This window comes from Bos grunniens, chromosome 5 (assembly GCF_055505025.1).
Source record: "Bos grunniens cultivar Pamir isolate PY7600 chromosome 5, Bosgru_T2T1.0, whole genome shotgun sequence".
NCBI classification, from domain to species: Eukaryota; Metazoa; Chordata; class Mammalia; order Artiodactyla; family Bovidae; genus Bos; species Bos grunniens.
Genome location: NC_141169.1, coordinates 109705109 through 109730368, shown reverse-complemented (window position 1 = coordinate 109730368; position 25260 = coordinate 109705109). Strand labels below are relative to the sequence as shown.

Sequence of the window (25260 nt, the reverse complement as noted above, 5' to 3'; positions counted from 1 at the left end):
CGACGCCAGCCGAAGGGTCTTGGGCCAGGAGGGGCGGGTGCTCCAGCCCCTCACTCTCACTGTCAGGTTGGCGCCCGGGGCTCTTGGACCCTGGGAACTTGCCTATTCATCCTCCCAGGGTCAAGGCTATGCTAGGAGGTGGAGCAAAGAAAGGGATGGGAATGAGAACACGGTGAGGGGGAGGGGAGGGGGCAGGGACCCAGTGCTGAGAAGCAGAACAGACCTCAGCCACTTCCTACCCGAGGTCTCAGGAGCTCTGCTGCCATTCCCAGCAGGACACCAGCCAGACTCTGTGGAGTGTATACCCACTTGTTTCTGTGTTTTTCCCCTAATAAATCTAGGGGAATGTCTTCTTGCCTTTGAGCAACCCCATAGGCCAGCCCCTCCCAACCCCACACTCCAGCAGGGCCTCAGGCCGGCCTGGGACCCACCAGCCCCTCGGGTCACCAAGGCCTGGTGAGATTAATCTGGGGAGGAAACATGTACAGGGAGGATGTTAATACAGGGCCATGACAGGTTCAGCCTAGCGGATGCTGCCTGTGCTAGAGGTCATTGCAGGGCTGGGGCAGGAGGGACGATGGGGTGGGAGAAATCCAAAGTGGGTTCAGTACCGGAGAGGGAAGGGGGTTGGTGAGGGCGCATCACGTGTACAGCGTGGCACCCCAGTCTTCCGGGCCTCTGCCCTGGGGCAGGTACGCCTACGAGGCACAGCAGCCAGGTTGCCCTCACCTGTGCCCGCCACCACAGGTGCCCCTCCTGACGCCCAGACCCTGGAGCGCCACCTCCTGGAAGAGGCAGGAAGCACAGCCCCTCTGGTCTGGGGGCTGCTTTCATCCCCCCAGGGTCAAGGCTGTACTAGGAGGTGGGGGACACAAAGATCAGCACGCCCTCAGACCCTGACCCGGGATGCTCCTGGGTCTCCTTCTGCATCCGGCTTACACCCAGAAGAACCCACCTCAGGCAGTTCTAAGTCACAGAGAAAACTGAAGAAAGAGTCCCAAGTCATCTCCAAGACTCATGGGCCAATGGCTCACCATCTCCTGTACCTGTAGCATCAACCTGTAGAGGACCGTTCGCCCAACGTGAGGCACAGGTGTGCAACGGTACGGGGACTACATCACCAGTCTTCCTGTCTGCCATGTACCAGGTCCCCAGAGGGCATTAGGCTCTTGTGTAATCTATTTAAAATAGCTCTTCTTTATTCAGTGTGTGTGTGTGTGTGTGTGTGTGCATGCGCGCACATTTAAATACTGTTAGCATGTGCTCCGTGGAAATAATGAATAATTGATTCTTGTAACAGATTCGATTGTCTAGTATTCTGATACACTGGAAAGTGTCTGAGTGGTACTAGGGACAGTATTTGGAAATTTAAAAGCCCTTTTCTCCGGGTTCCTCCACACAGAACCTGAGAAAGAGAAGCTAATGTCACCCCTTCTTCAACCTGCACAAGCTGGGGTGCAGGTAACAATGCCCTCCAACCCCTGACCGTGATTACTATCACTTTATTACGATGAGGACTGTCCTGCCGCATCGGTAAGTCCCACTTTGAAAAGAAAAGCACGGTGTGTCTTCCACTCCCAGAACACGCCTCCCCCTCTGCCTCGTCTCCAGCAGATAAGGGACATTCTGATGTTTTATTTGTTAAATGGTTGACTATTAAGAAACTCATTTGCTAGCTGGAGCCTGCAATGGAAAATCAGCCTAGAAAAGTGGGAGGCTGGCGAGCGACCAGAGCAGATGGGAGATGGAGGTGAGGGGAGGCCCACGAGCCCCTTCCAGTCTGGACGTGGAGTCGGGGGCCAGCCCTCGGGGTACCTGCGGGCTGTTCGAACGTGCTGACCCCCTTCTCCACACCCTGACCGCCCCCCCACCACATACACAGCACTGCAAACCAGGGCGAAAGGGCCCATGCACTAAACGATGGGAAGAGGAGGGTGTAACCCCCAGCCCTGGCAACTTCTCCGGCCCTCCACTCTGGCTGTCACCACCCACCCGACGTCATCATCTGCTCCTCCGGCCTCTCAGGTCCTGAAACCCTGACCCCGGGCATGTTCCATTGCTCCGTTATTTCTGAAGCCACAGCCAGTCCCTCCTGGCAGACGCTCCTGCTCCTCCAGGTCTGCCCCTCCTCCTCACCTCCTGCCCCAGGAAGACCCCGGCAATGCCAAGGATGGGGTGGGTGGGAGGGAGAAGACAGCAGGAAGACGGGGGTCCTGGTGCTCTCACACCTGAGAACCACGTCCAGGAAAGGAGGCAAAACTGCTCCGAGAATTATATAATCACTGCGGCTTCAAGGGAGAGGACTGGGATCCAGGTTGCCATAGCGTTTGTGGCGTGTGGCTGGGAAGGCAGCGCGCCCGGCCACGCGCCCTGCTGCCCGCCCCTCCATCTTCCTCGCAGACCTCACAGGGCCTCGGCTCCTACTTTGAATGTCTGCTCCCCGCAGACGGGAGGGGAGGAGGCGCTGGGGGATGGGGGGGGGTGCAAAAGGAAGAAGAAAAAGGGCCAAAAAGGATTTGTCCTGCACAGAAAGGGGGCCCTAGGAACTGCTGAGGATTATCGCCACGTGAATAACAATCATGACTACAGGTCACTGCCATTGTGGGTGACAGCCAGGACGTGGCCACTGGGCGCTCCGCTTCAAGGCTGCCTGGACTGAGCCGGGAGCCCCGAGGGCAGAAACCTACCCACCTCCGCTCTTCACAGACATCATCCTTTCTTTTGTGTCGCTCCCGCCTCCCTCTGAATCCGTCCAGGACTCCATCAGGAGGGGCACAGCGGAACAGGTGAGGGGTGGGACAGGGGACAGGGCTGCCCTCCTGACCGGAAAGCCATGGCTCACCCTAGAACCCATGGCCCTTGACACAATCGTTTCCACCAAAAGAGGCCACAGTCTCCCCACGGCCACCCAAGCTGGAGATCAGTTTCAGGTTGGACTGAGCCCAGGGAAGCTGCCCGGCAGCCTCTGGCTCCAAAAGGGTAGGGACTCTGCCAGCTAAGAGTGAGGCTGGGGGCCAAAGGAGGGAGGAGGCTGGAAACGAGAGACACGGAGACAAAAACCACCAGGCTGTCCTCACAGGAGCACCTGATGTGCCCAGGAAGTAGCAGGACCAACAGCGACAGGTACTGAGAAGGAAGAGGTTGGAAGGAAGCATGTAAATAGGGAGGCTTGGGAAACTGGGAGAGGCGAGGCAGAGCCTGCACCCAGAGGCAGAGGAAGCCACAGGGGAGGCCCAGCCGAAGCTGGAGGCGGCCACACTCCAGCAAGACCGGCCCTCTCCGCTCCATCTTGACCTTAATTGCTGAGCAGTGCCAAAAAATAATAACTTGTTAATATGGGCGGGGGGGGGGGGGGCGGGGGGTGAGGGAGAAAGTTTCCAGGAAGCGGGGAGTTGCCTGAAAGCCTTCCCCCCTTCGCAGGGGGAGCGGCTGACACTTGATGCCAAGGATGGAGACGCTGGAAAACACTGGGCGACAGTGTACAGCCGCGTGAGCTCGGCACACCCTTTATTATTGCCTTAAAACATGAGAAAGCAGGGCCCACACACCGCCCGATTTCTAACCCCCGCTGACATCCTCAGGTGCTAGCCCGCATGTGGGTGCGAGTAAGAACACACGGGGCGTGGGCGCGCGGGGTCAGTGGCTGCAGAGAGGTGGGAGGGTGTAGGTGAGCCGAGAAGAGGGATACAGGGAGAGGGAAAGAGGGGGAGAAGGAAAGGGAGAGGCGCCGAGACTCACAGCCGTCTCTCGGCCCCCACCCGCCCCCTGGAGCGCGCTGCCCTGGCCGGGGCGCGGGGCCCGGGCGCCGGGCAGCGGGCGGGGGCGCCGGCCGGCCTGGTGCGGGGCGCGCGCGCGCGCTCCCAGCCGCGCCCGGGCGAGGCGAGGACCCCGGCCCGCTGGGCTGGGGCGTCGCCGGCCGGGCAGTCGGGCTCCCTGGGCGAGCGCGAGACAGCGAGGCCGGAGCAGACACTTGGGAACTTTTCCCCTCGCCCGGAATTTCTCCGGACGCGCGGCTCGGGGGGCCCGCGGGCGCCGGCGGGGGAGGGGCAGGGATTTTCCGCTTGGTTCGGCCCGGGTCCCGCGGGCCCCCGGCCGCTCCGGGAGAAGGACGCGCGGGCGAGGCCGGCGGGCGCGGCGGCGGGGTCCAGCCTTACCTTGGTGGTTCTCCTCCGGAATGTACATCCTCGTGTTTTCATTGACCATGGACCAAGAATCGTGTGAGCAGGAGAAGAAGCCACGAAGAGGAGGAAATGTCAAACACCCCCGAGCGGGTCTACCCTGATCCCTGCTCCCGGCCGGCGGTTCTCGTGCAGAATCGAGGAAGCCGTGGGTCTGCAGCAGCTCTTCTTTACCTCTGACGATTACCTGATCCCCATCATTGCATCAAACACCAGAAACCGTTCCTTTCCACTCCTGCCTCCTTCAGCGGGGCTGTAACGCATCCTCAGCACATCCGGGCCCCTTTCAAGAATTCAGCGCCGCACCTCTGGCGGCCACAGCATTTGAGAAAATAAATCGGGAGGCAGAGCGAGAGGAGGCGGAAGGGGAGAGGGGTGCGCGGACCCCAGAGCAGGGGGAGGGCCCGCCGGCCGCCGGCCCGAACCGTCTCCGCCCGCTCTCGGCGCGTCTTCCCCGGCCCGGCTCAGCTTTCTCTGCCCGAAGGTCCGGCGAGTCCCGAGGGCGAGGAGGCAGGAAGGCGCCGCCGCTCCGGGCCGCGCCGCGCGCCGCTCTGGCAGGAGCTGTTTCTGCAGAGGCGGCGAGAGGGAGCCGCGGGCAGGAGCGCGGAGCGCGGCGCTCACCCCGCGGCCCGCCGCCCCGCCCGCCCGCCCGGCGCGCCCCAGGCGGACGCGCTGAACGCTTCCAGATGTGGCGGCGGCGCGCGGGGCCGGGCGCACGGCGCGGGGCGCACGGCGCGGGGCGCGCGGAGCCGACTCGAGCCCGGCTAGAGCCCCAGCTCGCCCGATCGCCCGCGCCTCGGCCCACATGCCGTCCAGACACACCCCTCGCGCCCCGCCCCAGCCCCCACGTCCTGCGCGGGCGCCAAGGCGGCGAGGCCTCGGGCGCGCAATTCTAGGAGGGGCTGCCATCAGCCCACCTAGAGTCTCGGCGGGTCAGGCCACTGAGCAAGAGGAGCCGCGATGCCAAGGCTCTGTTTGATCGATTAGGACCAGGGTGGTTGCACGAGTGGCGTGGAGAGGCGAGGATGGGGAGAGACAGGGCAGGGAGAGAGGGCCCGAGGGGCGGAGCCTCCTGGCCAGGCAGCGGTGCCCAGATGTCTGAGCAGATTAATAGGCCGGGGTTTCTTAATTCCTCCGAGGCACCGGAGCACGTGTGCTACTCGAGATCCTTACCTTCTTCTCTTAATTATTTCTGCCACTCCGGCGGGAATCCACGGAGCGCTTTCCTTCCGGAGCGGCGGACCTTTCTCCCCGTCCTCAGGCAGCCACGGAAGGTCCATGGCACCCCCTGCAGGCCCGGCCTCCTGACAGTGGGCTGCCTGGGCCCTGGCAGGGGCGCCTACAGCTCCCACTTGGGAAAACGCCCAGCTTCCTACTCTCAGACCCTCACTCCCCAGCCGCCCTTCTCCCCGCGGGGGGAGCCCATACATCTCCCGTGTCCGTGGTCTGACAAGATTTGTGTGTCCAGCCCAGACCCGTCTTACTGAATACAAGGCTACACGGCCAACTCAGTCTCCGCTCGGGCATCTCAAAACCCAACAGATCCAATGTGGAATTCCTTGTTTTTTCTGTGCAAAACCTGCTCCTCAACAGGCTCCCCGTCTCTCAGTTGATGGGCCCAAAGATCTGGAGTGGTTCTTGATTGCTTTCTCTCATCCGGCCCTTCGGGAAATCCCAAAGACTCTTGAATGTGACCACTTCTCAGTGTCCCCGCAGCAACCCCAGCCTGAGCTCCTGCAGAGGGTCTGTCCCCCTTCGAAGCCCTCCTCTCCTTGGGTATCTTCTCAAAACAGCACCTAAAGGGTCCCGTGTCAGCACCTCTCTGTGCAACCACACCTACCTCTACCCCCGCCCCTGCCCCCGAGCAGGGGCTCCCTGTTCACTTAGTAAAAGCCAGGCCCTCAGGGCAGCCTCTAGGGACCCGCGGCCGGTGAGTCCAGGCGCCCTCACTGCCTCTTTGGCGTCCCTGTTCCAGCCTCACCCCCTCCGCTCTGCGCCCCCAGGCTCTGCAGGACACCCCTCCTTCTCCTTCTCACTCACACACCCCCGGAGCCCTTTGCTCTAGCTGCCTGCCCTGCTTGCAACCCCCGCGTCAGCTATCTACCTGATGAACCCCCTCATCTTCTTCAAGACTTTGCTCAAATCGCACTTTCTCAGTGAGGTTCATCCTGACCACCCCACTTAGTAGAGCGGATCCGCGGATGGATGTATATGGTTCATCGAGTCCGCGCCTGTGGAGCTGCGAATACGGAACGCCAAAATGCAATCGCAGATACCTGGAACAGCCAAACACCTTTTTGTAAAAGGAGCTTGAGAACCCACGTATTTCAGCATACACAGAGGTCCTGGAGTCAATCTCCCACTGCACCTAGCAGCCCCTCCAGAGCCCTCAATCTCCCCTTCCTCCACTTTTAATTTTTTTCTTTAAACCATGTGTAACATACCATATAGTCTACTTATTCATTTATTGCATGGTTTATTGACTGTTTCCCCCACTAAAATTAAATCCCGTGAGGGCAGGCAACTCTGTGCTCTTTGCATGTCAGTTTATCTCAAGTGTACAGAACGATGTCTGGCAGAGGGTAGTTAACTTAATAAAAGTGTGGAAAGAGTCCCTAAGAGGCCACCACAGTATTCATCCAAATGCCTTTGCAGGCACCCGGATTCGTGTCTGAATCCTCACCAGTTCAGCCCCATTCCTTGGGCCACGGGTCTGGGCCCCAGCTTACAATGCCAAGGCCCCTGTGAGAGGTATTAAGCTCTATCCATCTTCTTCATTCTACTGTGAACAGTGGTCTAGATTTGGTTGGTTAGGAGAGAAATCTGGCAACTTTACCATTCTGGCGTGTTCACACTCAGTTTTTAAGCTAAGAGAGAAAAATCAGAAACGACACAAATCTGAAGATCCCTTCCATTTAGCTTTAGAGTGCACCACCAGAGGCTGTGCTTCAGAAGCCCATGCACCTGTTTATTTGTTTGAACTAATACTAAAATTGTTTTGCACCCCTCTACACATTGCAGTACAGACATAATGACAACATCGGACAGTGCTTAGTGGGCTGGGCTGTGACAAGTGTTCCATCACGTTATTTCCTTTCATCCTCAGTGCAAGGATAACGCTGATGCTACTGTTGTGAGTGCCATCCCCATTTTACAGATATGGAAACTGAGGCTTAGCAACTGTGTGTCCAGAGTCATCCAGTTGGTAAACTGTGGAGCCTGGACTTAGCCCAGGAGGATCTGACTCCAAACACATGGTGATACCGTGATTCTACGCTCAAAAGGGATGCCCAAGGGTGACCTTGGGCGGGACAGGGCTCGGGGCAGTCTAAAGTGACAGTAAAATGATTGCTTAAAATGATTAAAAGACACTTGCTTCTTGGGAGAAAAGCTATGACAAACCTAGACAGCTTATTAAAAAGCAGAGACATTACTTTGCCTACAAAGGTCCATATAGTCAAAGGTATGGTTTTTCCAGTAGTCATGTATGGATATGAGAGTTGGACCATAAGAAAGGCTGAGCACAAAGAAGAATTGATGCTTTCAAACTGTGGCACTGGAGAAGACTCTTGAGCATCTCTTGAACAGCAAGGAGATCAAACCAGTCAATCCTAAAGGAAATCAACCCTGATATTCATTGGAAGGACTGATTCTGAAGCTGAAGCTCCAATACTTTGGCCACCTGATGCGAAGAGCTGACTCATTAGAAAAGGCCCTGATGCTGGGAAAAATAGAAGGCAAGAGGAGAAGCAGGTGACAGAGGATGAGATGGTTGGATGGCATCATCAACACAGTGGGCATGAGTTTGAGCAAACTTGGGGAGATAGTGAAGGACTGGGAAGCCTGGCATGCTGCAGTTCATGGGGTGGCAAAGAGTCAGATACTACTGAGTGACTAAACAACAACACAGTAGCTAGAAGATGAGAATTAAAGATGAAAACCTATCTTTGGGTTTCAGAATAAATGATAACCCACTCACTCTGTGAACTCTTTTTTTTAATTTGTTTATTATTTATTTTTATTTATCTTCATTGTTGCCTGTGGGGTCACAAAGAATCAGACATGACGTAGCGACTGAGCAACCACAACAAAATGATTGCAAAAATGCCTTAGGGGGTTCACAGGGAGCTGGGTAACTGAGAGCTGGTGCCCCGTGTCAGGGGCACTGGCAGGATTTACAGCCAGGCTTTTCTCCAGGTAGGCGCCATGTAAATCTAGCAAGTAAATATTACCTTCATGCCTCTCCAGTTTCGTTTTTCACTTCTCTTTTCAGCTGTGAAACATGTTCTTTGCCTTCCAGAAAAAGGTACTTTCTAAATATTTGGTCTTGCAACGAGCACCCATATCTCAGCTTCTCACTTTGGAACACAGCCCTGGGTGCTCCCTTTCCAGGGAACAGATTCTCAATGTGACAAACAGAAGCCATCCTGAATTCCTACTGGGGTTTGGGAGGTGGTGGGAGCCGAGGAGGGATCTTTCTGTCTTTCGTGACCTGACTGTACTCTCTGGTGAGGCTCTTGCCTCTGCTCTCCTGGGTGGGTGCTACAGACAAGCACTCTTCTGGTGTGGTGTATGGTGTAGCATCTGGATGCGAAGGTGCCTTTTCTCCAGCCCTCTTCCCACTACATCTTAAATGTCTTCAGAAAGAGAACTGTGTTCATTTTTCTTTGTGTGAGTCTAATGCTTGGTGTACAGGGACACTCACTGTATGTTGAGTGCATGATTCATTCTGGAAAAGATTCCTTAAAGTGATCACAAAATTTTTTTTTGGAAGCAATTAAGAGTGCACTGAATTTGTTAATTACAATACATTTGTAAGAGTGAAAAACTTGAAAACAATCTAAATACCCAGCGTAAAAGGTTGGTTAGATGAAAATAGTAAGAGATTATTGTAGCAGCCACTATTGAAAACAGTACACTGTGCGCTCAGTCACGTCCAACTCTTTGTGATCCTGTGGACTGTAGCCCACCAGGCTCCTCTGTCCATGGGATTTTCCAGGCAAGAATACTGGAGTGGGTTGCCATTTCCTACTCCAGGGGATCTTCCCAACCTAGGGATCAAACCTGCATCTCTTGCATCTCCTGCATTGGCAGGCAGATTCTTTACCACTGTGCCACCTGGGAAGCCTGGAAAACAGTATGGAGGTTCCCAAAACACTAAAAATAGAGTTACCATATGATCCAGCAGTCCAACTCCTGGGCATGTATCCAGAAAGGATGAAAACCCTAATTCAAATGGTACATGCACCCCAGTGTTCAAAGCAGCACTGTTTGTAATAGCCAAGACATGGAAGAAAACTAAACGTCCACCAACAGCATGGATAAGGAAGATGTGGTGTATTTATGTACTTTACACAATGGAATATTACTTGCCCGTAAAAAAGAATGAGATAAAGGCATTTGCAGTGATGTGGATGGACCTAGAAACTGTCCTACTTAGTGAAGTAAGTCAGACAGAGAAGGAGAAATACCATATAATAGCACTTACATGTGGAAGCTTAAAAAGGGTACAAATGAACTTATTTACAAAACAGAAATAGAGTCACAGCCTGAGAGAACAAACTTATGGTTACCAGGGGCAAGGAGGGAAGAGAGAAATTGGGAGGTTGAGACAGACACATATACACTATCATATACAAAACAGGTAACTAATAAGGACCTACTGCATAGCACAGGTAGCTATAGGCAATATCCTGTCATAAACCATAAATGGAAAAGAATAGGAAAAAGAATAGATACATACATATATATGTATATAATGAAATCACTTTCTGTACCCCTGAAACTAACACAGTATTGTGAATTAACTATAGTTCAAGTTTTTTAAACAAGATTTTTAGTCATTTGCTCCTCAGAACAATCCTATGAGGGGAGCACCATTACTCCTGTTTTACAGACTACTGTGGAGAAGGAAACGGCAACCCACTCCAGTGTTCTTGCCTGGAGAATCCCAGGGATGGCAGAGCCTGGTGGGCTGCCGTCTATGGGGTCGCGCAGAGTCGGACATGCCTGACGCGACTTAGCAGCGGCGGCAGCAGTGGATATGGAGAGCTGGCTGTGCTGTGTTATATGAGGGTCACTTCACAACTGATGAATGCTGGAAAACCTGTGATTTGAACCCAGCCGTCTGTCCTCAGAGTCTCTGCTGTCACCTGCCTCGTGGATAAACCAGGGAGCACCCATACAGAGATGTGAACCACAACAAGGAATTATACTAGCGACATGGACAAAGACTATTTACACTATAAGAAAACAGCCTATGAAATTTTATGTGTGTTATGATTCCAGTTTTCTTGTAAAGGCAAGTATGCATTTGAACTAGGAAAAAGGCTGAAAAGTGTTCATCCTGAAATGTTGACAGTAACTTTCTTTGGGAGGTGGGATGACTGGTATGTTTCTCTTCTCTTTTCTTCCTGTCTGGCCCACAGCTTCGGAAGCCAGACCACTGGGCAGAACCACAGCCCCACTAGCCCCCTGCAGCCAGGAACACCTCTGAGGAGTCAGCCTGGACTAACCCTCCCCTCAAAGCCCCATGGGTCCCTTCCCGTCATCTCCCTCTGTCCACCCTGACCACCTCTCAGCACTAAATGCTGCCGCCACCTCCTGCAAAAATAACCTGTCCAGCATCTTTGCCCAAACGCTCACCCTCCAAGGCGATGACTTACAGTGTCAGGCATTCTGTGCAGAGAGAGGCCAGCAGCTCCAGGTAACAGTTACCTTCTGGGAATATGTTTCAGTCTTTAATTTCCAACCCACAGCATTGTCTGTGTGTAAGTATTTAGAGGGGTGGGCATTTCAGACCAGGCAAAGGTGATAGGCAAATAATATGGTCCTCCTTCCTTGTGCCCTCTAAACCTCTTCACCTCCATGAAGGACTACATAGGACCATGTAGGGCCATTCTTCCTCAGAGGCTAGACTGGAACCTGATTTTATAGCCATGTTGTCTGTACACATTGCATTGAATGAAAATGCTCCTGGCAACTCAGCCCCATCTCAGCCCTAAGGGGAGGCCAGAGTGTTTGGAGGTCAAGGGACTCAGCCCTCATTCACAGCATCCTCACATCACAGGGAGAACAACAGGGAGGACAGGCCTACCCTTGTGATCTCCAGCGACTCAACCCCAAGACAGAAAGCGGCAGGTTGGTGGCCGGCCTGCCCCTGGGACTGACCCTCCACATCTGGGTCTCATTCTGCATCAGCAGGACACCAGTCCAGGCCAAGGCACACAGCCAGCTGGGACTCTGCCTTGAAAAACCAGGTAATGGGGCCCCATGGCCTACAGCTTTTTGCAAAGAGAAGCTAATGCAAGAAAGCAGATTAAGGTTTGAAATTATTTTCTTAGCTTCTCATCAAGGCCCCCAGGGAAGTCAGTTTCCTGTCGGTGACCTGCTGACTCCAGAAGAAACCCCACAGACCCCTTCACCCCCAGCTGCCCACTTCTGAGGGGCTTAAAGGCCACCATGGACACAGGTTCCCACACGTGTTAGTGTCTCGTGTCGCACTAAGTCACTTCAGTCGTGTCTGACTCTTTTCAACCCCATGGACTGTAGCCCACCAGGCTCCTCTGTCCATGGGATTCTCCAGGCAATAATACTGGAGAGGGTTGCCATTTCCTTCTCCAGGGAATCTTCCAGACCAGAGATTGAACCTGCATTTCTAAAGTCTCCTGTGTTGGCAGCCGGGTACTTTACCACTAGTACCACCTGGGAAGTTAGTGTCTTAAGGCTGCCAAAAACTGACAGCTTGCTGGGTGGTTTAAGATGACAGACATGTTTCTGTCTTTCAGTTTTGGAGGCTAAAAGTCTCAAATCCGGCAGGGTCACGAATATGAAAACAGGCCACACAGATAGGAATCTCTCCAAATATTTACATCCTCAGGAAGGAAACCCAAATGCCCTCAGACTGATCCCACTAGATACTAGATCTGGCTTAGTCACTGTCTCTGGGAAGCTGTGGGAAGGTGATTCTCCAAGCCGAGGGGGCGGAGGCGTTATAACTGATCCCCACCACTCTCACAGAAGTTCAGTGCCCCATCACACACCTGAGGCAGGCAGAGCTGAGTCCGGGGCACAGAAGGGATGCCTCCTGGGAGGCAAGCATCATTAACTTACCAAATCACTTCCATTCAACAGCCGGGTGGAGCTGGTGCAACCAAGAACCCGGCGGCTTTCACTCACGGCAGGGCACTCCCAACCATCTCCTCACATGACCCTGTAGAATCAGCGCTACCCTAGGGAGGTCTTGGGTCACCATCATCCTTGACGACCAAAGGCATTCCTTCACAGTTTACCAGTTTTGCCATATTGCCATATTTCATACCAGATTAACATTTTCTGCCCCTCTCATGTTCAGTCCTGTTTCTATAGTCATTGTTTGCATTGAATAGAACTTCATTATTTCATTATTAATCACCAAACCTTGGTGATCAATTTTTTCCCCAAATTGACTAATGCTGCTTATCAAGTGACACCTATATAAACTTTTACTGCAGTTTAGTCCCAAAGATACTCTGTTTTCCTCCACTCTGACCACATGGAAACATTCATTTCTCTCCTGTATCTGGACACACTATTCAGCTGGTTCTGACCAAAAGTACCTGAGTAGAGGGATGTGTCCCTTGCAGGCTGAGATCATGAGAAGCCTGTGGTAATGCCCCTTTGTTCTCTTCTGCCCTGAAATCCAGATGGACTTGCTGCGAGATAAAGAAGAAAGCACTGGCTGTGAAGGAGAGCCTTGGCACTGACCCCATCTGGACATGTAGCACGAGAGGCAAGTAAGCTTTTATTATATGAATCCCCCCAAATCTGGAAGTCTCTGCTGATGCGTACCATTGCCTGTCCTGACTAGCAGACTGACAGAAGTCAACAACTCTGTGTGTGACCTACGGGTGATCAGAAATGTGCCAAGTTCCAATCAGTTGAATCGGTTTCCATTCCAATCATCATAAAAATTAGTCAATGGTTCTAATTCATAAGAGGGAAGGTTGTAACCATAATGACTTTGTGATGGGGGAATATTGAGAGCATCTATAATTTATGTAGCATATCACTGTTTTTATTTGTTTCAGATATATCAATGACAGTATCCATTTTGACTGATTTTACAGACAAAACACCTCCAAACGCATTTTCTTCTTTAAGCCTGCTGAAGGTACAGGTGTATTTATGCCTATATTTATATTGACAAACTGATGAAAACTATTCTTATGTGGGTGAATCAGTACACACTGACACTTCCCCAAGTGGGCTCCAAGTGTTTGCAGTGGTTTATGGCATCTTCAAATGTGTTTGAGGAACCCACATGGTATCTGGATGGGTCTTAATGGAATCAGTTTCCAGACCCTCAGATTTCCTATGTGCTCAACCTTAACACTGGACAAAGGACAACCTGGGGCAGAGGTTGTCCTTTCTTTTCTGACCCTTCTCAGCCATCCCTTCCCCCACTACAGAGGAGAGACACACTTGTCACCCCGCTGACCCCCTCCATCCTTCCAGGTCCATCTGCCTGTGATGTGACTCCCTCCAGGCACCAAAGACAGAGACATTTGAAACACTCATGTCTATCTAGAAAGGCTCCTTTAATCAGGCCCCACACCCCACTAGTCACCCAACTCTTTAAGAGATACATTTCTGATACTATTTAAATTGTATGTTGATAGCTACTTTTAAAGCTCATCATATAATTATGTTGTTTTACTCAATTTTTGTTGTTGTTTAGTCACTAAGTCACATCCGACTCTGTGACCCCATGGACTATATAGCCTACCAGGCTCCTCTGTCCACGGGGATTCTCCAGGCAAGAATACTGGAGTGAGTTGCCGTTTCCTCCTGCAGAGGATCTTCCCAACTCAGAGACTGAACCTGTGTTTCCTGCATTGGCAGGCAGATTCTTACCACTTGAGCCACTAGGGAAGCCCTTGCTCAATTGTACACTAATAATATTTGCAGTGAGAGTTCAACCTGGAAGAAATCTGTGGCACTGAGCCTTATAGTCACAGGAATGTTATTTTAATTTAAATATAATTTATATATCTCTTTTTCTGGCAGGGTAGTATGATCAATGAAAGACTTTCAAGCACAAAATTATCTTGCATCAGGGTGAAGCTTTACGGAAGAAGTGGAATGGAACTATGTTTCCAAGGAGAAAAAGAAGTGATGTGAAATCTTTGTTTTCTTTCTTTTTTTAAAAAAAAAAAAGAGCTTTTATATATTTCTGAATGGATAATAGAAGGTTTCAAATAGCTCGGTGTTTATATTCCGCTGGAAACTTTTTAAAGAATGATGCAACAATTTTATTTTACTTTTAACTGTCAAGAGTTACAAAGCACTAGAAATTGCATCATTTACAACCATTTAAACTTATCATGAAAATATGGGGATGTCAACTTGAAATGTATGATGAGACACATAATTTTTCAAAACTCTTTTCAGAGGCTATGCGAGCAAAATGGTGTGGAGACTCTGGAATTGGCACAGTTCGAGGTCCAGGGAGGCCCGAGCTGGCCTGGCCTCTGAGGCTGTATTTATACGGAATGACAGTGGGCTTCTGGCAGCAAGCATGTGCCAGGTAAGTATACGTGTGGGCAACATGTAAAAAGCCCTGGTTCCCCTTCTCATTCTACCTTCCACTCCCAACATGATCTTGAAGGACCTACTTCTCTTCCTGAAGTTTTTATGCTGAGCTTCTTGGAGAAAAGAAAGCAGTGTCACGTGGTCACAATATCCCAGAAACTATAGTGGCTCTAGTGGTAGAGAGCCCGCCTGCCAGTATAGGAGACATAACAGATTCAGATTCGATCCCTGGGTGGGGAAGATCCCCTGGAGGAGGTCATGGCAACCCACTCCAGTATTCTTGCCTGGAGAATCCCATGGACAGAGGAGCCCAGCAGGTTAACATAGACAAGGTTGCAAAGGGTTAGACATGACGGAAGTGACTTAGCACACATTCATGTGGCCCTGGGGGCTTCCCACGTGGCTCAGTGGTAAAGAACCTGCCTGCCAATGCTGGAGACGCCAGTTTGATCCCTGGGTTGGGAAGATCCCCTGGAGAAGGAAATGGAAACCCACTCCAGTATTCTTGCCTGGGAAATCCTATGGACAGAGGAGCCTGGAGGGCTACAGTCCATAGGGTGGCAAAGAGTCAGACACAACTTAGCGACTGAACAACAATTACCTGGCCCTGAAAATACTCCTGAGGGATCTTTCTGACCTCTGATTATTTGTACTTCACTCCAAGACAGAATCGTCCCATTTGTCAGTGTGGTTTCCATTGGGAAAGTTAAACAGAACAGACTCTGGGACTTCACTGCCTGTATTTGCTCTTTCAATGATTGGAGATTAAATTTTCTCCTTCTCTCCATTCTGCAGTCCAGCTGGGCCTCATGGGGGGAACCTGAACCTGTCACGTTCTCGGTCACCGTCTTGGAGCCATGATGGTCAGGTATGGGAATGAACTCTGGGTTCAAAGCCTGCATCTGCTCATGCCCAGCTGTGCGACTTTGGCCAGGTCTGTCCTGGCCTTTGACTATCAGCCATGGTGTCAGTCTCAGACACCAACTGACGAACTCCCCAGGAGAGGGGTCTGAGCATAAGGGAAGCATCGTTAGTATGGAAATGTGACATGAGGGACTTCCCTGCGGGGTCCAGTGGCTGAGACTCTGTGCTCCCAATGCAGGGGGCCCAGGTTCAATCCCTGTTTGGGGAACTGGATCCCACCGGCCACAACTACCACCCAGGACAGCCAAATAAATAAATATTTTTTAAAAAGAAAAGAAAATGTGCAGAGAATAGACATATAGACACAGCAGGGTATCTACTACTGGGAAGGTGGGATTTTACATCATCTGTGACCCTCTGTAGCAGCAGTACCCATGCTTGGCCCAACCTAAACATCATCAACCACAATTCCAGCCCTCTTCTTTTTGTCTTATTTCCCACTTCGGAAAAACAGAATGGTTGGCCTCCATCTTTTGCATAAGAGCCTATTATCTGTTTGAAGCAATTCTTCAGAAAGTCGAGAGCACTCAGAGTCTCCACATCACCCAGCCCACACCAGACCTTGAGAACCATCCCTGCAATAAAATTTCAGTAATTTTATCTAAGTAACCATTTTCTGCTGGAAAATTTCCCATGAAACCCTGAAAGCAAATCCCAGAGGGGTAGGAGTTGGATTAGCTAAATTGTTTGCTGTCAAGTCTATGCATTTAGCGAAGGTCTTGGTGAGATGGATTGTTCGGCAAACTCCCTTTCCAGGGATTCATCACCGTCACTCCCATTTGGTGAGTGCGAGGCTAAAGCATTCCCATCGTACGTTGTCAATAAATGCCCACATTATGAATGATTTAAAAAAAAAAAAAACAGTTTTATGGTCCAACCTTCTCACGGCTAAGGTCCTGGGTGAGCCTCCACTAGGCTGGGCAGCTGCTTTGGGGGAGCAAAATGTTGAATGAAGAGGGGACGACTTGAAAGAAAAATCTAGTGCTGTTGTACTTTCAACAAAGTGGCCAAGCAGACAGATGGGTCTCTGCCTTCCTCTAGCTCTTTGCATAAACCCTACCCCGCAAGACGCATCTCTCAATACGCACTGGAATTCATGGCCCACAAGATGTCTCGTGGGATGCAAGGCCAGTAATCCCCTGGCCCAGCACAGGAATGCTCCCTGCTACCCATGGGGCCCTGTGGTCCAAAATGACCCCTCATCTCTCCTTCCTCCTGGTTTCCAACCTCCACGTGTGGCCCCTCTCTGGTATCCTTGGGCTCCTGTTAGTCTCAAAGCCACCTGCTCAGCTGGGTGAGGCCCCCACTCTGTCCCCCATAGAGCTTTATGGTCCTCTGTCTTGAAGCACCAGTTATACTACTTATTTTAAAAATATTTTTATTTGTTTATTTATTTGTGCCACGTCTTAGCTGTGGCATGTGGATCTAGTTCCCTGACCAGGAATCGAACCTGGTTCCCCTGATTGGAAACATAGCCACTGGACCACCAGGGAAGTCCTTATACCGCTTAGTACTGTTTGTTTATTGGTCATTTCTTTACCTCCCATCTCTTCGAGTGGACTTTGAGCATCTCAGGGGTGAGAACCATATTCTACTTGCCTTGAAATTTCCTGTTCCTAGAATAGTGTGTGTGTGAGTGTGTTAGTCACTCAGTTGTGTCTAACTCTTTGCCACCCCCTGGACTGTAGCCCACCAGACGCTTCTGTCCACAGAATTCTCTAGGCAAGAACACTGGAGTGGGTTGCCATGCCCTCCTCCAGGAAATCTTCCCAACACAGGGATCAAACTAGTGTCTCTTATGTCTCCTGCATTGGCAGGGGCATCTTTACCACTGGTGCCACCTGGGAAGCCCTATTTAGGGGCTACTTAACTTAAAAGACCCTCTTTGGGGGCTGCGTCTCTTTGTGAAAGGTTTGCCTCTTATTTTTCTAGTAAGAGGCCCACGTTATGTGTGAGGGACTAATTCTGGCCCACAGACCATCCCGCACAGTGTCTGCCTTTTGCAATTTCCTATCTACACACACTGTGTTTCTTTACATAAGATGTGTAATCCTTGCCTTTGCCCATGTCCCGTCTGTAATACCTGGATTTATCTGTTTGCCCTCCCTAGCATCTGTCTCTTACAAGCTCTAGTTGACAAAATTCACATTTAGGGATTTTGTCTCCGAAAACACCTGGGCCTGGGACAGTCAGGAACTGGACCTCTGGGAAGTGACTTGAATAGCAAGAAAAAGGAGACACTCCACGCAGGCCAGATCTGACCCTATGATGAGGGGAAGGAAAAGGATGGTTGAAGACCTATGAGTATTCCTTACAAGTCAAACACTAGCCCCCCACCCAAACACAGGTCCAGCTATCTCCTACAATAGTTCTGGTATCACATCTCAACAATTCTCCTTTTTTATGTGCTTGGCTTATCACAAACCCTCCAAAATCCACGGCTTATTTTTAAATCTGAACTCTGTGTCTTAAGTGGCTGAGAATTCCAAAATAACACAGATAAGAAAAAAGTGTCTGTGATGCAGAGCTGAGAACCGGGTGTCTGCGAGCAATGTTGAAGACTTCGGGGTCTGAGGAGTGTCAGGGGTCACCCTTCCGGGAGGGGCCAGCCTGCCATGGTGTAAGATTAAAAGTCTGCCCACAGAGTGTGCGATGAGTATATAAGGAAGCCAGCCTGTCCCCCAGACACCCAGGGCCCCACCTGTTGACCCAGGGACTCAGTCTCTAGGAGCAGAGACATAATCCTTAGGTAAGGCCGTGATTCAAGCGTCCTGTTTCTCAGCAGCGTATCCTTGCAAGAAAGAACTCTTCCAGCTTTGAGGTCACTAATACATTAAAGGGGATGCTCTGCTCAGGTCTCTCTTCTCCTGCAAGGAAGTGGGACCCCATCAGGGAGGAGTGCTCTGCCCTTTCTCTCCCCTCTGGGGGGGCCTGAAGCCATTTCTGGTGCACCAACAACTATTTTGTTGTTTTCCTTTGTTTTGTTTTGCTTTTTAGGGCAATTTTAGTTCAGTCACTCAGTCATGTCTGACTCTTTGTGACCCCATGGACTGCAGCACGCCAGGCTTCCTTGTCTATCACCAACTCCCGGAGCTTGCTCAAACCATCTCCATCGAGTCAGTGATGCCATCTAACCATCTCATCCTCTGTTGTCCCCTTTTCCTCCTGCCTACAATCTTTCCCAGCATCAGGGTCTTTTCCAGTGAGTCGGCTCTTCGAATCAGGTGACCAAAGTATTGGAGCTTCAGCATCAGTTCTTCCAATGAATATTCAGGACTGATTTCCTTTAGGATTGACTGGTTGGATCTCCTTGCAGTCCAAGGGACTCTCAAGAGTCTTCTTCAACACCACATTTCAAAAGCATCAATTCTTTGGTGCTCAGATTTCTTTATAGTTCAACTCTCACATCCTACGTGACTACTGGAGAAATCACAGCTTTGACTAGATGGAATTTTGTTGGCAAAGTAATGTCTCTGCTTTTTAATATGCTGTCTAGGTTGGTCATAACTTTTCTTCCAAGGAGCAAGAATCTTTTAATTTCATGGCTGCAGTCACCTCTGCAGTGATTTTGGAACCCCCAAAAATAAAGTCTGTCACTGTTTCCATTGTTTCCCCATCTATTTGCCATGAAGTGATGGGACCAGATGCCATGATCTTCGTTTTCTGAATGTTGAGTTTTAAGCCAACTTTTTCACTCTCCTCTTTCACTTTCTTCAAGAGGCTCTTTAGTTCCTCTTCACTTTCTGCCATAAGGGTGGTGTCATCTGCATATCTGAGGTTATTGATATTTCTCCCAGCAATCTTGATTCCAGCTTGTGCTTCTTTCAGCCCAGCGTTTCTCATGATGGACTCTGCATATAAGTTAAATAAGCAGGGTGACAATATACAGCCTTGACGTACTCCTTTCCTGATTTGGAACCAGTCTGTTGTTCCATGTCCAGTTCTAACTGTTGCTTCTTGACCTACATACAGATTTCTCAAGAGGCAGGTCAGTTGGTCTGGTATTCCCATCTCTTTAAGAATTTTCCACAGTTTGTTGTGATCCATACAGATAAAGGCTTTGGCATAGTCAATAAAGCCGAAGTAGATGCTTTTCTGAAACTCTCTCACTTTTTCAATGCTCCAACTGATGTTGGCAATTTGATCTCTGTTTCCTCTGCCTTTTCTAAAACCAGCTTGAACATCTGGAAGTTCATAGTTTACGTACTGTTGAAGCCTGGCTCGGAGAATTTTGAGCATTACTTTACTAGTGAGTGAGATGAGTGCAATTGTGTGGTAGTTTGACTGTTCTTTGGCATTCCCTTTCTTTGGGATTGGAATGAAAAGTGACCTTTTCCAGTCCTGTGGCCACTGATGAGCTTTCCAAATTTGCTGGCATACTGAGTGCAGCACTTTCACAGCATCATCTTTTAGGATTTGAAATAGCTCAACTGAAATTCCATTATCTCCACTAGCTTTGTTCATAGTGATGCCTCCTAAGGCCCACTCGACTTTGCATTCCAGGATGTCTGGCTCTAAGTGAGTGATCACGCCATCATGATTATCTGGGTCATGAAGATCTTTTTTGTACAGTTCTTCTGTGTATTCTTGCCACCTCTTCTTAATATCTTCTGCTTCTGTTAGGTCCCTACCATTTCTGTCCTTTATCAAGCCCATCTTTGCATGAAATGTTTCCTTGGTACCTCTAATTTTTCTTGAAGAGATCTCTGGTCTTTCCCATTCTATGGTTTTCCTCTATTTCTTTGCATTGATCACTGAGGAAGCCTTTCTTATCTCTCCTTGCTATGCTTTGGAACTCTGCATTCAAATGGGTATATCTTTCCTTTTCTTCTTTCCCTTTAGCATCTCTTTTTTTTTCTCAGCTGTTTGTAAGACCTCCTCAGACAGCCATTTTGCCCTTTTGCATTTTTTTTCTTGCATTTCATTTCTTGATCACCGCCCCCTGTGCAATGTCATGAACCTCCATCCATAGTTCTTCAGGCACTCTGTCTATCAGATCTAATCCCTTGAATCTATTTGTCACTTCCACTGTATAATCCTAAGGGATTTGATTTAGGTCATACCTGAATGGTCTAGTGGTTTTCTCTACTTTCTTCAATGTAAGTCTGAATCTGGCAATGAGGAATATTACCCAGCCATTAAAAAGAATGAACTAATGTCATTTGCAGCAACACGGACGGACCTAGAGAGTGGTATACCGAGAGAAGCAATATCACGTGACATCCTTTACGTGTGGAATCTAAGAAGAAATGATACAAATGAACTTACAAAACAGAAACAGATTCACAGACTTCAAGAATGAGCTTATGGTTGCCAGCGGGAAGGGTAAGGGGAAGGGATAGTAGGGAGTGTGGGATGGACATGTACGCACTGCTATATTTAAGATGGATCACCAACAAGGACCTACTGTACCACACAGGGGACTCCACTTAGTGCCCTTTGGTAGCCCACATGGGCGCAGAGTTTGGGGGGGAATCAGTCCATGTATATGATGCCTGAGTTCCTTTGCTGTTCACCTGAAACTATCACAGTATATTAATCAGCTATTGTTATTTATTTATTAAATCATGTCTGACTCTTTAGACATCCCAGGGACCGTAGCCCACCAGGCTCCTCTGTCCAAGGGATTTTCCAGGCAAAATACTAGAATGGATTGCCAATTCCTTCTCCAGGGAATGGTCTCAACCCAGGGATCGAACTCACATCTCCTGCGTTACTGGCATTACATCCTGCATTACAGAATTTTTAACATTGAGCCACCAGGGAAGCCCTAATCAGCTATACAAAATAATACAAAATAAAATCACAATACAAAATAAAAAGGTTTAAAAAAAAAAAAAGAAGAAGCTGGGTCTGAAGTGACTTAGCAGCAGCAGCAGCATACACTCTAACTCCCAGCTAACTAGGGCGTCATCATTCAAGAATGGCTGTGGGCAGACGGGAAATCCAGGGTCATGTTGGATGATCCAAGTACCACACTCACATGTGCAGAAGATTAACATTCCTTGCATGCCTGCCCAACAAGGAATTCTTTATTTCCATCTCCTTTAGGGGCTTGCGGAGGTAGAGCATCCCAGTGAAGGGCAGGTTAATCTGTCCCAGGACGCGATCCAGGTGAGGCGGATGCTGGCGAGCGTGGCTGGGGAAACCCCGCCTGGCCTCTGGGGAGCCATGCTGCCAACTGCCTCTACAGTGAGGTGCCAAAGGCCGGCCTGGAGCTGGCTCCTGGGGACACACATACCAAAGGCAGCAGACGAGGATGAGTTTTAAAAACTGGGGAATAAGTGCACTTTGTCTTCAGTATCATCTTGCTTCTTCTGTGGAGACTTTGTCTCTGGTCCTGGAAAATGTCCCTCAGCAGGTCCCCAAGTCTTCACCCCACCCTGCTGTCTGCAGAGCGAGGGACCACTGTGGCCCTTCTCGGGTCACTACTGACTTCTGTGAAAATGCCTCCCTGGGGCACTGGCCGTAAAGGTAGCGAAGGGTGGGGAGCCCCCCACAAGGACCCTCCTCCGGGGGTCACCTTCTCAGCTGTCAGGAGCTGGAGGCTGAGGCAACGCCCCCAGAATGGACCGTCCCTTCTCTGTGTGACTTTGAAAGGTCCAGCTCTGAGGGATTGAGGCTACCTGGCCCTTCCTCCTCCCCAGGGTCCCACTCGTTATCACAAGGAAAGATACTGTTATCATGTTATCCCTCGTTATCACGAGAGAAAGATGGCTTTCCAGACTGGGTCTCTGCGGCATCACTTCAAATTCCAGCTCCAAGCTCACCATGAGACAAAGCATGATTATTTCCATGGGATACTGAATGGCCGGGACACCTAGGCAGCACTTTTAATGTGAGTAGTCAAAGCTCTTAGAGGTGGAGGAGTCCTTGGGAATCACCCCCAGTCAACCCCCACATTTACTAATAAAGGAAATAAACCTCAGAGAAGAAGAGTGTTCAGATAGAGCAGGTGATTCCCAAGGCAGCAAGATTAAGAATAGAACTTCCCTTCCCCAGAAGCAGGGGACCGACAGCATCTGCCCTCAGGAACAAGACAAGTCACCACAAAAGGGTTTTAGATGTGGTGTCAAGGAGACCTCGATGGTAATAAAGATTATTAAATACTAGAACAGACAGCCACGGGGATTGTGAAATCATCCTCCCTGGAAATCTTTTAAAATAGGACAGTTAACCATCTGTCTGAGATGGTTTAAGTACAGCCCTGCCTTGGAGGTAAGAACATGGTGGATGACTCCCCCCATCACATTTGGGGTTCTGTGATCACACCTGGATGTAGGTGCACCCTGTGGACCCAGGGGGGTCTGGGCTGCCCCCCAGGATTTGGATGCTGGAGCTGCCCAGAAGGTGGGAGGGGCAGTGCACTCTGTGGATGAGCAGGGATGGGGGCTGCTCGGAGGAGGCTTTGTGGGGGCTTCTGGGGAAGAAGCGGCTGCAAGAACCAGAGACATCTATATCCCAGGACTCCTCCCCAGCCTCCAGCCCCTTCTAATGCCCACCCCCCAGCCACTCCCTGCCATGCAAGTCCAGTGATCTGCAGCCCAAGCCAGTGGAGCCAAGGGACCCCAAGAAGCACACAAGGAATGCAGCAGCCCTGCTTTGTTCCCAAGAGACAAAGCATAAAACGCCAGGGATGAAAGAACAGTCTCCCTATTTCTTTTTAAATATCCAGTATGGTTCTGGACTTGTGAGAATTCTGGGGGGAATGGCTCCTGTTCAGGACTCCAGTGGGGAATTCTGGAGCAGCAGGAGCCTCCTGGCCAAAGTGAGACCAGCCCTGCTGGGCACTCAGTCCTTCTGTGCCACTGGGGGGGCTGGCACCTGAGCTGCACAATGGGGCTATGGAGCCTTGGGTCCAAGCACCCAGGGCTCCCCCATGGGCTGTCTCTTTTACCCTTTCTCCTCACCAGTTCCTGAGTATCCCCTTTTCTGAGAAGCTAGGCTGGGCATCTCCTAGCACCCTGTACCTCCCTAATTACTCCTACAAGTGGAATTAAAACTACATGTTCCCACATCTCTGGCCCTGCTGGTCTACAGACTCCTTGAGAACAGGAGCTGTGTCCCCCAGCACTGCCTCTCCAGGGCCTGGCACATAGCAGGCACTCAGAAAAATCCTCGTTTAATAAGTGAATGGATGGAAGGATGAAGGGATGGATAGATGAATGAAGGGATGGTGAAGGGGTGGATGGATAGATGGAGGGAGGGATGGATAGATGGATGGATGGATGAAGGGATGGATGGATGAATGGGTAGATGAAGGGAAGGATGGATGGGTGGGTGGATGGATGAAGGGATGGATGGATGGGTGGATGGATGGATGGATGGGTGGATGGATGAAGGGATGGATGGATGGAGGGATGGCTAGAGAGATGGATAAAGGATTGAAGGGGTGGATGGATGAAGGGATGGGTGGATGGATGGAAAACCATGAGGTCTAACACACTGGAGGACACCATTTACCCTTGAATGTTTCTAAAGTGACCAGATACTAGCCCCATGAGTTCTTTGACTTTCTTCCTGAACTCATGTGCCAAAGTTACTTTGGGAAGAGCAATAAAACAGGAAGCTTCATTAGGGTCATCTGGTGGCTCCTTCCTATGACAGTAAACAGCCCCACCCACCACACCCTCACCCTTAGCCCACAGCCTCTGCCAGAGACCTCAGATTGTAGGACATTCAGGTCCTGCTGGGTCATTCCTTCCATCTCTGGACAGCTCTGGCCAGGAGCAAGTTCCCCATTAGGCTGAATTCAGTCTCTCCCTGTACTGTCTTCCCTGTGGTTCTAACTCAGCTCCCAGCTTCACATGGACACCATGCACCCACTTCCACACTCCAGGGAGACCCAGGAGATGGCACGTGGCCTTTGGACAAGAAGAACTTGGAGATGAGGCTCCCTTTGCCGCTTGCCAAGTGAAATCTTGGGTGAGTCCAGGCCTCTCCAGGCCTTGGGCTTGTTGTCCTGTATAACGGGAGTTATGACACCCATGCCCCATAGGGCTGTTGTGAGGGCTACAACGAATCCAATGAACGAGTAAAGTTGCTCAGTCGTATCCAACTCTTTGTGAGTCCATGGACTGTAGCCTACCAGGGTCTTCCATCCATGGAATTGTCCAGGCAAAAGCACTGGAGTGGGTTTCCATTTCCTTCTCCAGGGGATCTTTCTGACCCAGGGATCAAACCCAGGTCTCCCGCATTGCAGGCAGACGCTTTACCGTCTGAGCCACCAGGGAAGCCCAATTATTACAATGAATCAGTACATTCCAAATGTCAAAGACATTTAGATGCTAGTACTACTATTAAATAAATGTTCTAATGGAGATACTAAAGATATATTACATAATATATTGAAATTCGTCCTCTCTCTCCATGAATCTTCTCTTCTCCAGGCCAAAACATGAGTGACTGTCGCCTCCTCCGGCACACTGGTCTGTTTCTCTATCAGTGGTCCTCGTTAAAGGACTGCGCTGTCCGCCGAGCCGGTGGGACTAGCTCAGAGCAGCCGTTCCCACTCCGTTTTGGATGCTGCTTCTGTTAATGGAGCCTACGGTACCCTTAGCCTCGTTGGCAGGTTCATCTGTTGTGG

The 25260-nt window shown here is 50.4% G+C and overlaps 1 protein-coding gene and 1 long non-coding RNA gene across 27 annotated transcripts in view; one reads left to right on the top strand and one right to left on the bottom strand.

The window, feature by feature from the left end:
• CACNA1C (calcium voltage-gated channel subunit alpha1 C) overlaps positions 1-25260 on the bottom strand; it is a 459352-nt gene that overhangs the window by 386963 nt on the left and 47129 nt on the right. For 2 of the 20 annotated variants that reach the window (XM_086402624.1, XM_086402619.1), the window contains exon 1: positions 4155-5023. The exons of 16 other annotated variants lie outside the window; for them this stretch is intronic. In XM_086402624.1, the coding sequence (XP_086258750.1) occupies positions 4155-4203 (49 nt within the window). In that variant the 5' untranslated portion in view covers positions 4204-5023. Of the gene's footprint in view, positions 1-4154; positions 5024-25260 lie in introns of those variants that run through there. 2 more of the 20 variants (XM_086402620.1, XM_086402622.1) reach the window with 1 other exon arrangement.
• Positions 2411-21514, top strand: LOC147373003 (uncharacterized). 7 transcript variants are annotated; one of them, XR_015164467.1, is made up of 8 exons: positions 2411-2786; positions 12863-12948; positions 13247-13329; positions 14226-14330; positions 14610-14745; positions 15546-15618; positions 20843-20999; positions 21347-21514. It is a non-coding gene; the product is annotated as an uncharacterized LOC147373003 (long non-coding RNA). The 7 variants fall into 7 exon arrangements; XR_015164466.1 differs by having other exon boundaries at positions 21258-21514; XR_015164464.1 differs by lacking the exon at positions 2411-2786 and adding an exon at positions 2924-3123 and having other exon boundaries at positions 21258-21514.